General features: G+C 47.1%; 2 protein-coding genes across 5 annotated transcripts; both read left to right on the top strand.

Annotated features, from left to right (window-relative positions):
• The first annotated feature begins 1,171 nt into the window (after positions 1-1,171).
• On the top strand, positions 1,172-7,844 carry tbc1d13 (TBC1 domain family, member 13). Its single transcript, XM_029168811.3, has 12 exons — positions 1,172-1,319; positions 3,583-3,656; positions 3,728-3,768; positions 4,122-4,183; positions 4,718-4,817; positions 4,953-5,035; positions 5,103-5,262; positions 5,406-5,616; positions 5,797-5,960; positions 6,041-6,201; positions 6,284-6,341; positions 6,419-7,844. The coding sequence occupies exons 1-12, from the start codon at positions 1,297-1,299 to the stop codon at positions 6,482-6,484; spliced, it is 1,203 nt and encodes a 400-aa protein (XP_029024644.1). The 5' UTR covers positions 1,172-1,296; the 3' UTR covers positions 6,485-7,844.
• Positions 7,845-8,504: 660 nt separating this feature from the next.
• On the top strand, positions 8,505-12,327 carry thnsl2 (threonine synthase-like 2). 4 transcript variants are annotated; one of them, XM_029168137.3, is made up of 9 exons: positions 8,505-8,909; positions 9,478-9,636; positions 9,745-9,939; positions 10,033-10,185; positions 10,254-10,484; positions 10,573-10,721; positions 10,860-10,985; positions 11,071-11,225; positions 11,393-12,327. In XM_029168137.3, the coding sequence occupies exons 2-9, from the start codon at positions 9,498-9,500 to the stop codon at positions 11,616-11,618; spliced, it is 1,374 nt and encodes a 457-aa protein (XP_029023970.1). In that variant the 5' UTR covers positions 8,505-8,909; positions 9,478-9,497; the 3' UTR covers positions 11,619-12,327. The 4 variants fall into 4 exon arrangements, with proteins under 4 accessions (XP_029023970.1, XP_029023969.1, XP_029023967.1 ...); XM_029168136.3 differs by having other exon boundaries at positions 9,405-9,636; XM_029168134.3 differs by having other exon boundaries at positions 9,327-9,636.
• Positions 12,328-12,414: the final 87 nt, after the last annotated feature.

Raw genomic sequence — 12,414 nt, 5'->3', positions numbered from 1 at the left:
CACTGATGGGACCACGGAGGGCCATGGCTTTTGCCAACAGCAGTCACCAGCTCTGACGGAGGCTGAAGGAGCGGGCGTGGATGGACACCTGATCACCACAGAGCTGTGTCAGAGGTGACCGGTCGGGGATCGATGCTCACATCAGACTTCACGTGCATCAGCAGGCGTCGTGTCCAGAGGGTCTCTGACCACTGAGCCAGTGTTGGTGCTGTCTGACGGCAACAAGCGGAAGAAAAGCTCTGCTTTGTGGATGGTGCTTGAAGCCTTTGAAGGATGTGTGACTGACTCACACTCTGGTGAATGTTCACTGCTGTTACACTATAGGATCTACAGTTTAACCTCCCACCTGATGTAGTATGAGCATATGATCATATTAGTTATTTTGACGCACACTTTCTCTAGTTTTGCACTATATACTGTTTTTATGTGAGATCAATAAAAAAGTATCTTATCTAAAAAGAGTGTTTACTTGTTGGATTCACCAGTTTGTTTCAGAAAATCACTGTTACATCCCCTACTCTTATTGCTGACACACACATTGGGGCCCATCTGAGCTGGGCAGAGCTGATTTCACTGTGGACAGTTCATCACTTTGTTTCCGACTTTGACTCACTTCTGAGCCGAGGTTTGTTTCACCCAAACCTAGCAGGTGTTTTGTGTTTTATATTGTTATTTGTTGTATTTAAATCATGTTTGTCTGTTTTTAAAATGTCACTTTGTTTCTGCTTCCCTTGTTTGTGCTTTGTCTTTCTGTTACCCTGTTCCGTGGTGGTTTCTACCTACAGTATACTACAGTATATATACTGTATATTCACTGTAGCCTTCTGGCTTCTCCTCAGGCTCATCTTGGAGCCATCATTTAGGTTTGACATCTTCATGGCTGGTATATGGAAGATGGCTGCAAAAATACATTTTGATTGCTCTGGTGAATATTCACATCCTCTCAGTTAAACTGCTCTATAAAAATGTAAGTAAATGATTAGGAAAACCTGATCAGAGGTCAAATGTTCCACGTGGTCCATTTATTTCATTCGCCAAATCATTTTCCTTTAAGTAGAAATCTTCTGGGTTCCTATGGAGCCAGATGGTCAAACCGTGAAAACTGTGTATTGAAGGAATATATAGTGAGTAAATAAACCCGTACTGTTGGACGTGTGTCATGTGCTTGCAGTGACTGAAGCGGCAGCGGACTCGCGGAGCCGCTGACAAGCCTCCGGTCCGCGCCGCCGAGGACGGAAGTGACAGGAGGAGCTGCACCAGAACCAGCCAGCGGGACACGCAGCCGTCAGCCTGGACATGTCTACCGCCTACAAAAACAGGTGAGAGCCGACGAGGCGCGGATCCCCGCCCGTGGTTCGGCACAGCCGCAAACCAGCCGCTCGTTACTCATTCAGCAGCTGGACGGGGCCACGTAGCTAACGGCGCTAGCCGCTCGGCTAACTGGCAAAACAGACGGGAAGTTTGGGCTTCGTTTAAAACACAGGCTGCGAGTGAGCTGTTCGGAATCTGCTCGGTTCGCAGCGTCACGTTCAACGAGACAAACCCGTGAATGTCTCCAACCCAATGCAGGAACTTGTTGTCAGGAGTTCACTAGCTGCGTGCTAGCGCATCAGCTGACACATCACGCTTCCTCTGACTGGTCTGGCTAACGGCTAGCTGCTAACTGCTAGCTCCCATGTCAACACGGCCGTTCAACACAAAGATGCATCGTAGCGCAGCTGCTTTTACGGCTCATTAATTATTCAGTTATCACACGTGTCCCTGCAGAAACGGTGTTAGCTCCGTTTAGTGCGACTGATCTAATGACGCTGTTTTACTGCTGGTTCCGCAGTTGAAACCTCGCTGTGCTACGAGACTGTTTGTTTGCTTTGCTCTGTGTTAGTACTGTGCTGCAGCAGCATTTTATTGTTTGGCTGGTTGAGGCGCAGCTCGGCGCTCTGGAGGCTCCTGACGTTTGGGGTTAATTAGGAATCACGTGATCAAATTATCACTAGATGACGTTCATCTTAACGTAGATGTTATGTTCCCTACACACGTCTGAAAGAGCTGCAAAAGAAAACTAGAAGATCTGTGAGAATAAAGTCATAAAAGCTTTGTTTTCTCAAATGTATCCAGATCAGCAGCTATGGTCCCCGTGGGCGTTAAGGTACAGTAAGAAAATACTCAGATAAATAAAATAGAGTAGAAGTTAATGGAGTGGAGTGGAATCTGAGCTCAGACAATGGCTGAAGCTGGTCCTGAACAGGAATTAGACAAAAGCCACCAAAGTAGACCAGGTTTCCAATTCCCAGCAATAATTCTGCTTGTGGAAAACCATCATCCATGAATAACACCTGGAAAACCCTAGAATATCAGGAGACAGTGTAATCATATCTAGTGTCACACCCTTCATTGCTCAGGTAATAAAATGGCAACAATCTGTCTAAACAGATAGACGGTCTATGCAGTAGACCAGCAAAGCAGCAAGGAAATGAAGCCTTTAAAGTCAAAGCTGCAAAATGAAATAAAGTTCACACTTACATGTGTCATTGTAAATAGATTCTACGTTTTGCAGGTTTTGAATACAATGTTGTCTATGTCTGATACTAAACTCTAACTTGGAGAAACAGTCTTTGTCTGCTGGACTAATTGAAACTGGTTACTTGTTTTTAGCACTGTGCTGCATTGACATGTTGTTTGTTCGGTGGGAAAACACGTCGATTTTTGTTCCCCTTCCACAGATACAAAGTCTACTTTATGAGATGAGCACAACGGCTGTTAGAATAGGAATAGAGTCACTGAAGTCAGAGTAATGTGTTTAGTAAAGCTGTAACACCGTGGCCACAACACAAGCGTTGACTGTCTGGGAGCTCAGTCAGTGGGTCAAAAAGCCAGATGCTTCACCTGTGCCCATCACGGCCCGGTTCAAACAGAGGCTTCACCCAGAGCAGCAGTGTGTCTGGATGAGAAGGTTCACTTGACCGTCTGCCATGCTGCTGCTTCTCTAACGCTCCCTGCTGATCACCCTGAGCAGGTGTCAGTCAGCTGCTGGTTGGCTGAGCACATTCTGATCATAATTATTATCCTGATTATGTAATATTTATTCAGCCTGTGAGTTAAATTGTTCTTAATCACTATATAAATATTTTCACTGTTGTCATGGAGACGGGTTGACGGAAAACTAGGTTCATACCTTTTATTAAACAAGCTTATTCCAGCAAAACTATATATTATTAAATACAGTTTGTCTTAAATACACCAAAACAAGTTTTTATATGAATGCAGATTCTTTGAGTGACTGTGAATTTAAGAAAGCAATGATCACACCAGTGGGATAGAAATGAGCCTCTTTGAACGCTGAGAGGTGCAAATGTGTATCTGTTGACTTCTGTATGAAGGACATGAAGCGCTAATGATGTGTATGCTAAAATATGACAATACAGAAAAGTGATGAAAAGTTAAACGCTTTCAATAAGCTGCCAATCTGACGACACTCTCCTGCTTATTATAATATACTGTGAATTGTTATGTTGTTATTATTATTATCATATTACAATTTTTTACATTTTGTTACTAATAATCACAACCTGATTTTTATTTTAGAATACAGGAGTTCAAATTAGCCTTGAGTGAAGAAAACATAAAGCTGAAGACTCTGCGAGAGCTTTGCTTCAATGGTAAACTTGGGAACTTTTGTCTTTTTCCTATAATGTGTATTTTTTGCACTAAGCCTGTTTCTTCTCTTCAGGAATCCCATTTGAAGGAGGCATACGAGCACTTTGCTGGAAGGTGAGTCCTTCTTTTTATTACAGTGTTACGGTATTACAGTGGTTAGACTCAGATCTCTTGTTAAGATGTAGTCTGTGATTCATGACAATTAAACCACCATAAAAATAAATCCCTTATTTACAAGAGGTTGAGGGGAGAGTCTGGGTCATGACTGGAGAGTTCAGGCTCTGATACTGAATGATAGGGGCAGCAGAGGATGCTAAACCATAGACTCCAGATGAGAACAGAGATGGACAGAGATTGTCTGTGAATACGTCCTTCCCGTAATAGTGTTGACTAAACAGCGTTGTGTCCAGGGCTGCAGACTGGTGCAGCTCACACTGATCAACAGCATGTTCTCATGTCTTCCTCAGATCCTTCTCAATTACCTGCCCCTCGACCAGACGTTATGGGAGTCTTTCCTCAAAAAGCAGAGGTACGTGAAACATGTGACGTGTAATTAAACCATGTAAATGTGTCACACTGATTTCAAATAAATCTAGTCTTACTTGTCTGAGAGAGTTTGTGAGAGGAGCTCCTGCAGCTGATGAGTTGACTTACGGCTGTTTGTCTCATAGCTGCGTTTCCACCTGGTTTCCAAATTAAATTGGAAACAAAAAATCTTTTTTAATCATTAAATGTCTGGATAGAAACAAAACACACATAAAGCAAATCAAAGGTTAAAGCTGAGATCTTCAGTTGTTTCCTTTTATTTTATGGAAGAGCTTTTAACTTCTTAGGCCCCATTGTTTTTGGTGGGTCTGACGAGCCATTAAAGCCTTTTCAATTCTTTTCACACCTCACCACCAACCAAAGTTGAGATGGGTGGGGCCTAATGGGTACCTAAGTACCTAAATGAAGGCCCAAGTATTTATTTAAAGCAATAATATTACGTTTGCCAGACAATAAACCGTCCTGAAGCTAAATGTGGAATCTGAGCTGATATAAGAACGTTTCTCATCTCTCACAGGGAAGTGTACTCGCAGTTCTTGAAGGAAATGATCATCCAGCCCGGCATCGCCAAAGCCAACATGAGCTTCTCCAGGGAAGACGTGACCATGGAGGACCATGTGAGTGTCGTGCTGCTCTATCTACAAACTGGATCACAGTAACGGTTACTCACTGTTGGTGAACCAGCTGCTCCTGATGTGATGTTCAAACCCAGCCACAGGTTGATCTTGTTGAACATCTGTTTACTTCACCAGCCTCTGAATCCAAACCCTGACAGCAGGTGGAATACGTACTTCAAGGACAATGAGATCCTGCTGCAGATTGACAAGGACGTGAGGTACGTGAGCTACTTTATTCACTGTGCAACATTTAGGATCCAAACCCATGGAGCGTCTTCCTTTCAGACGGCTGTACCCGGACATGGCCTTCTTCCAGCGCCCCACTGAGTACCCCTGCCAGCTCATCCTGGACCCTCAGAACGACTACGAGACGCTGCGTCGGCGGGTCGAGCAGACCACGCTGAAGGCGCAGACCGTGAACTGCAACCGCAGCGGCGTGACCAACGTAAGTGAGCGGTAACAGCATCCGCAGCTCCATCACTGAACTGGTAACTCGGTAGCAGACGGGTCCAGGCTTTGTTCAGAGCAGCCTTAACTGGACGGCTCATCCTCTTAGCCCTTTTTGTGCTGACCTGAGTCTGTCCCCAGGTGAGCTCTCCTGGAAAAGCCTTGAACCTCTATCCATCCAATGAGTACGAGGTGCTGCCCAATGGGAGTGAAGCTCACTGGGAGGTGGTGGAGCGGATCCTCTTCATCTACGCCAAACTCAACCCTGGCATCGCCTACGTCCAGGGCATGAACGAGATCGTGGGGCCCATTTATTACGCCTTCGCCACGGACCCCAACAGTCAGTGGAAAGGTGCGTATTGTTCAGTTCACCTGAGGGAAGGTCTGGGTGCTGCTCCGGTGGTCTGGGTTCAGGTTCTTGATGAAATGCTGCTGCTCCGACCGGCTGTGACGTGTTGTCGTGGCCTCCTCTTCCCTCAGCGGCTTTCATCAACCTGCTCTTTGTTTATTCTGGCCTCCTCCTCTTGTTCAGAGCACGCCGAAGCCGACACCTTCTTCTGTTTCACCAACCTGATGTCCGAGAACAGGGACAACTTCATCAAGAGCCTGGACGACTCTCAGTGCGGCATCACCTACAAGATGGAGAGCGTGTACTCCATGCTCCGGGACAAGGACCTGGTGCTGTACCTGAAGCTGGTAGGACCCAGGCTCCCCTTCCCGTCTCTGCACCGGCTCTGCACAGCGTCACAACCAGGCTTGTGTCCGTGTCCACACAGGAGGAGCAGAACATCAAGCCGCAGTACTTCACCTTCCGCTGGCTCACGCTGCTGCTGTCCCAGGAGTTCCTGCTGCCAGACGTCCTGCGCATCTGGGACACGCTGTTTTCCGACGAGGACCGCTTCCACTTCCTGGTGCTGGTGTGCTGCGCCATGCTCATGTGAGCCTCCTCCGAACCCGCAGCTCCGACGCCCCCGTCTCCTCCGGGAATCATGGTGTCTGTTTATTTCTTGTTTTCACAGACTCATCAGGGACAAAATATTGGTGGGCGACTTCACCATGAACATGAGGCTGCTGCAGGTGAGGCTTTAGTAGGTGCAGTGAACATGTCTGGACCCGGGCTTCCAGAGTGATGGCTGCTTTCTCTTGTCTCTCAGGATTACCCCATCTCAGACGTGCACACCATCTTGACCAAGGCCAAAGAGCTGCAGGACAGCTCCTAACCTGTCCTCCCTGCTCCCTCGTCCTCGGCCCTGTGCTTTGGAGGCGGGAGCTCGTACTCCACAGACATTGTCGTGTCAGTAAGTGTTTTGGAAGAACATTCTCCACGAGGAGCACGGCCGGCTGCGAGAACCAGCAGCCGGTGGTCGTCTGGTCAGAGGAGGCCGGGTTGAACTGCTGCTCAGGGAGCAGGGAGCTGGGAACCGCGTGAGATCTGCTCCCAGTTAACACTACACCTCCACCGTGGTTCTGTACAGTCTGTATCGAGCAACTCTCTTTTTTTAGTTTTTAAAGTTTGAATGTGGAAGGTTTCTGCTTATCTTTTCATCGATGTGAAGCAGGTAGCAGCATTTCTGGTAATATTTTCAGCCTCTTATTAATAATAAAAATGTCCTGGCGACGGCCTGGTACTGAAGATGTATTAGTTCTGGTGAGAACATGGACGGGGGGTTTCACACAAGACGCTCTCCCAGTTGTTTCCCTCTCTTCCTGCCTCTGAACAAGGACCAGACCTGCCAGATTCAGATTCACTGACCACTGAGGATGCTGAGAGGGTCGAACCAAACGTTGCTACGTTAGACTTAACTTGATGATGATGATGATTCCTCATATTTGAATAGCTGCCCTCATGTACCTTCCTGTTCAAGTCAAACTAGCTAAGTGAATGGACCCAAATCAGCATCTTCTCAAAGGCTTTGTTGTGGTGTCAGTAGAGGGAACAGAACCTGTCAGGAGAAGCATGTGTGTGTTCTGGTAAGGAGCAGATGTGCAGACTCTTCTCAGCGGTTACTACATATTGTTTATTGTGGCCAGTGAACAATGTCACGATGGCTTCTTCTCATTTTGATGGCAGACGCACTGAATGTTTAGCCATATTCACTAACTCCCGTCTGTTAGAGTCCACTTTAAACCCTGTCTGACCCACATCATGTTTAACCCATGACTGTGGAAGGAGTGTCTGTGTGTTCGGCTTCAGAACCCCAGACCATCGGCGCTGTCTGGAGTCAAGCGAAGCCCACAGACGTGCAGATGCTCCTGCAGCAGTGAGGTCTGGTTCCTCTGTGACCTGCATGGACACGAGGCAGCATGTGTCCTGTGTGGGACTTCAGCTGGTTCTGGTCGAGTTCTGGTGAACTGTAACTAGTTTGTAACACATTCACATGTTAATCGTCATGCGATACAGAACACTCCTTGTTTCCAGTAATTGAACCTAATGAAGGCATGATATGTATTTATGTGTTAATGGGAGTCAGGTGTCGTCTGACCACCAGGTTTGCACACGACTCCACTGTCTATGATATCATGAAGTTTGTATTTTATCCTTTAAACTGGAGGCATCATTAAAGAACCTTTTCTTTCTGATTTCCGTTCTTGTAGGAGATGAAACCTGATTCTAAACACGCTGTTGATTGTACACACAAAAATCAATATAACCCTGCTTTGCCCAGAGCTACATTTAACCAAAAGCACGTAACGTCCAGAATAGAGAATAGTGGACCATTATTAGTAAAGGTACAAAAGCCGTCTGACTGTCAGCAAAGGTTTTTAATATTGTTGAGGCTTGTGTCTCATTTCCATAACAAATGTTTGTTTCTCTGCTCACCAAAGTGAAAGTGGTTTCACTCAATAAAACAAGTTAATTATTTAATTTCAAACACAATTTTAAAAGGTTTGTCTGAAAACAGGCTCATCTCTCAGGTACCGAGCTGGTTCTTCACGTTGTGCTTGTAGATGACTTTGGCTTGTTGAGGTTGGTACCAGAACACAAACCCCACGGACCCCGTTATGAGCACGTGTCTCAGATCTGCTCTGTTCAGGATGATGTGATGTTCTGCTGCTTCCGTCCTCCGTCTGTCTTTGATGTCGAGTTTCGACCCACAGAACTTCCCTGTCAGCAACCACTGAGCTAAAGTCAATAGTTCAATGGGTAGATCTGGAATATCGCACAAGCTTTAAGTAATATTAGTCACTATTCGCCTTCATCCAGTCACGTGACGTCACGTCAGTCAGTTACAGTAATAATATGTTTCAGGTTTCCGTCGCTGACTAAGCAGTGAACTGGGGTTGCCTCAAATCCTCATCAAAGAGAAACGAAGCATCCAGCTGCTGGACGGACCGCGGACCAAGAGAACGGTACCGAGGAGATAGTGAGTGGGCCAGCGTCGCTGGGTCCTCCACCGCCGGGCTTCGCAGTGAGCCTCAGTCCACCGAACGCAGCAGCTGGAGAAGAAGAAGAAAAAGAAAAGACGCAGCGTCCTAAACGGGGACAAAGTTCCTTAGAACCAGAACTAAGCGGGTCAGTTGTAAGTGGACCCGTCCAGGTTCCAGTAAGACACACGTTGCTGGTTCGGGTTCGTCCTCTGCTGGAGGTTCCGAGGCTCAGAGGTCCAGACGAGCGGACAACGGGACCGAACCGTTTGGAATAAGGTGAAACTTCAAGAAAGAATGTACAGTAGACGTTAATGAATCTGATTATACGTTTATTTAAGATCAGACATGTCTGGACACAAATAAGCTGCAGCAGGTCGAAGTCAAGTACAATAACAAAATAATAATAATACAAAAATAATAGTGTTAAGTTCTTGTAACAACTAGAGAAAGAACCTGATCCTCTTCTGACCTCGTGTGGACTTAAACGACTTTATATCAACAGTTCAGACTCAATAATCAATAACGCAGATATTCATCACACAGTAATATGAGCACCAATAACATGAAACTAGTGAAAAAAACTAAATCGGTCGTAACTGTGATCATAAACACACTCAAACCAAAACCATGCAAACAGACAAACTTAAATCCAGTTGATGCGGACTAACTAAATCCTTACATTCATCATTACAGAGGCCTCATCTTGCCCATAGTCAGAGCTGCAGAGGCCTTTGTTTGGTCACGCTGCCCTTAACGCTGTGCTGCGTCCAGGTCTGTGTGATGCTCTACTGCAGCACGCGAGGTGGGGTCCGGGGATGGGACTTCCAGAAGGTTCTGTTTGCAGGCTACGCTCCGGACGGGGGCATGTTCCTGCCGGAGGCGGTGCCTGTGCTGAGCCCGGACACAATCAGGTCCTGGAAGGATCTGTCCTACACCCAGCTGGTGGTGGAGGTGTGTTCCTTGTTCATCCCCACGCAGCTCATCCCCAGACGGGACCTGGAAGGTGGGTCGGACGCCTCCACGTGCCTCTATAATGCAAAGACAGACCAAGTGAACCTTTTCCAGTAAACCTCACACACAATCAGCTGAACAGACTCTGTCTCTGCTCCAGTTCTGGTGGGTGAAGCTCTGTCCAGCTTCTCGGTGCCTGAGGTGGTCAGAGTCGTTCGCCTGAAGGAGGGTCTGTCGGTGCTGGAGCTCTTCCACGGCCAGACGTTGGCCTTCAAGGACCTGGCCATGACTTGCACTGTGCGTTTCCTCAGCTACTTCCTTCAGAAAGACAATCTCAGAGCTACTGTCCTCGTCGGTAAGACAGTAACGGACGTGATGAGAGTAATTCACATCTGAGTCATAAGGCCAAGCGTCGGTGCTGGTCGTCACGGTAACCGCCTCTCTCCAGGCACGTCGGGCGACACCGGCGGCTCGGCCGTCCAAAGCGCCAGGGGCCTGCGAGGCGTCGACGTGGTGGTGGTGTACCCGCGAGGACGCGTCACTCCGGTCCAGGAGAAGCACATGATCACCTGCCTCCAGGACAACATCCACGCGTTTGCAGGTAAAAGGTGCCGACGGCGCCGGAGCAGCGGGACGCGGCGTTGAGCTTCTGCTCCTCTGCCTCCGCAGCCGACGGGAGCTCGGACGACATCGACCGCCCGCTGCGCCGCCTGTTCGCCGATCCCCGGTTGGTCGAGTCTCACGGCCTCATGAGCCTCAACTCAGTCAACTGGTCCCGAGTCATGATCCAGCTGGCCCACTTCATGTACGCATACCTGCAGCTGAGCGGGGCGGAGGCTGACGGGGCGCTGCCGGAGGTGGAGGTGGTGGTGCCCAGTGGGGGGGCGGGGAACATCACAGGTGGGGTGGAGGTGGCAGCGACGTGGTTCTGCCTGACGGGTCCGGTCTGGGTGGTCACGCTCCTCCTTCTGCTGTGTGTCTGTTCCAGCTGGGTTCATAGTGAAGCTGATGGGGTTTCCTCTGAGGCTGGTGGCCATGGTTAACGCCAATGACATCCTTCATAGGACGGTGACCACTGGAGACTTCTCCATGGCGCCGGGTGTGATCCAAACGCTGGCCCCTGCTATCGACATCCAGGTGCTGTGGTGTTTGGTTTATGTCACACTAGAAACACTCCTCACAGCCTTTGTCCGAACCTTGTTTCTACTGATAATGTTTCTTCCGACCGTGTTTCTACTGATGGTGCTGCTTATTGCTGCCTCTCCTGCTTTGTAGGACCCATACAACATGGAGCGAGTATTCTGGCTGATGCTGAACAGAGATGGAGAAACAGTGAAGAACATGATGGAGGAGTTTCAACGTTCACACAAGTTCTCTCTGCCTGAAAAGCACCACCAGCTGGTAGCAGTCGTCAACTTATTGTCTGTGTCCAGTGCATCGGGGCCCATTTCCCCTCAACCTTCGTGTTCTCTCCATCCCGTTGTAGTTGTCACAGGTTTTCTCTACTGGAGCGGTGAGCGATGAAGGGATACTGGACACCATGAGGAGATGCTGGCAGGAAAACCACTATGTTCTGTGTCCTCATACCGCTGTGGCCGTGTGGCATCACTACCACTGTCCTCACAGCCCTGGGATCAGCAGGTAGAATGTACATCCACATATGACACAAGCCATTAGGGCATCACATAGATAATATAGATGGAACAGATGTCAGCATAAGGAAACATTTATACAGTATTGAGTTGTGGGCCTGTCATTAACCTGCATAATGAACATGAAACTATGACTAGTCAGTACTTTCATTGCAGATGTTACATTGCAACAGCATCTCCAGCCAAGTTCCAGGCTGCAGTGCAGAGGGCCGGCTTGACCTGTGACCAGCCTGAGGCAGTGCAGGCGCTGGACTCATTACCGACTCGTTACCAGAACCTGGAGCGGAGCCTGGACTGGTGCAAGGACTGGGAGGATAGGCTGAGAGAGAAGATCCAGTGGATAAGCTCCTCCAGGAAAGACGCAGACACTTACAAACACTGAAAAAAATCACTTTTATACGGCCAATATTATTGTGTGTGATTTTTACAATATCTATTTAATCTTGAAATAAACTGTAGCGTTATTAGTTCTCTAATGATGGATGTTATTGTTCCACAGCTTTCATAAAAAGGCCTTAAATGGATTTAATAAAGGATGTGGATGAAAACCACCTTCACAGTAAATCAATCAGCTGTTCATTGTCCTAAAAATAAACACGGTTTTGTCTCATTTGTAGAGTCAGTATCTCTTTTGTTGCTGTATTAATATGTTTAAAGTTCACTTGACTTCTGTCCATATACGAGTATGCCCACAGAGAAAAATATGTTAGACATTCACAACAACACCATCACAAAAATAAGGAGTGATGAGGAAGGAGGTATCCTCCTTCAATGTGATTATTGTTTTATAATTGTCAGTTCAGCAGTATAAAATATGAAGCATTCATTTTGCAGCAACATTGCACCTTTGACTGTTACATTATTCTATATGAACTACTTTACTGAGCATGAGAACATGTGAAGGACTGTTTCTAGACCTGCATTTTGTAAAGGACTGTATTTTGGTCAAAGCACCAGGACCAGATCGATGTTTTACTCATCAATCAACCATTGACCTTCAGAATCCTTATAATATTCTTGAATCTCTCTGAGATAAATGTGCTTTTAATGTAACTAGTAAATATTATAAATAATAAATATTCTTTATTGAATTTATGGGTTGGTTATTTCAGCCAATACTAGCTATGATCATATCACATGTTTATTCCCACATTGTTGTCATGAACAAAAGCGCACGT

This window comes from Betta splendens, chromosome 12 (genome assembly GCF_900634795.4).
Source record: "Betta splendens chromosome 12, fBetSpl5.4, whole genome shotgun sequence".
Taxonomy (NCBI): domain Eukaryota; kingdom Metazoa; phylum Chordata; class Actinopteri; order Anabantiformes; family Osphronemidae; genus Betta; species Betta splendens.
This window is presented reverse-complemented; position numbering and strand designations above follow the sequence as displayed.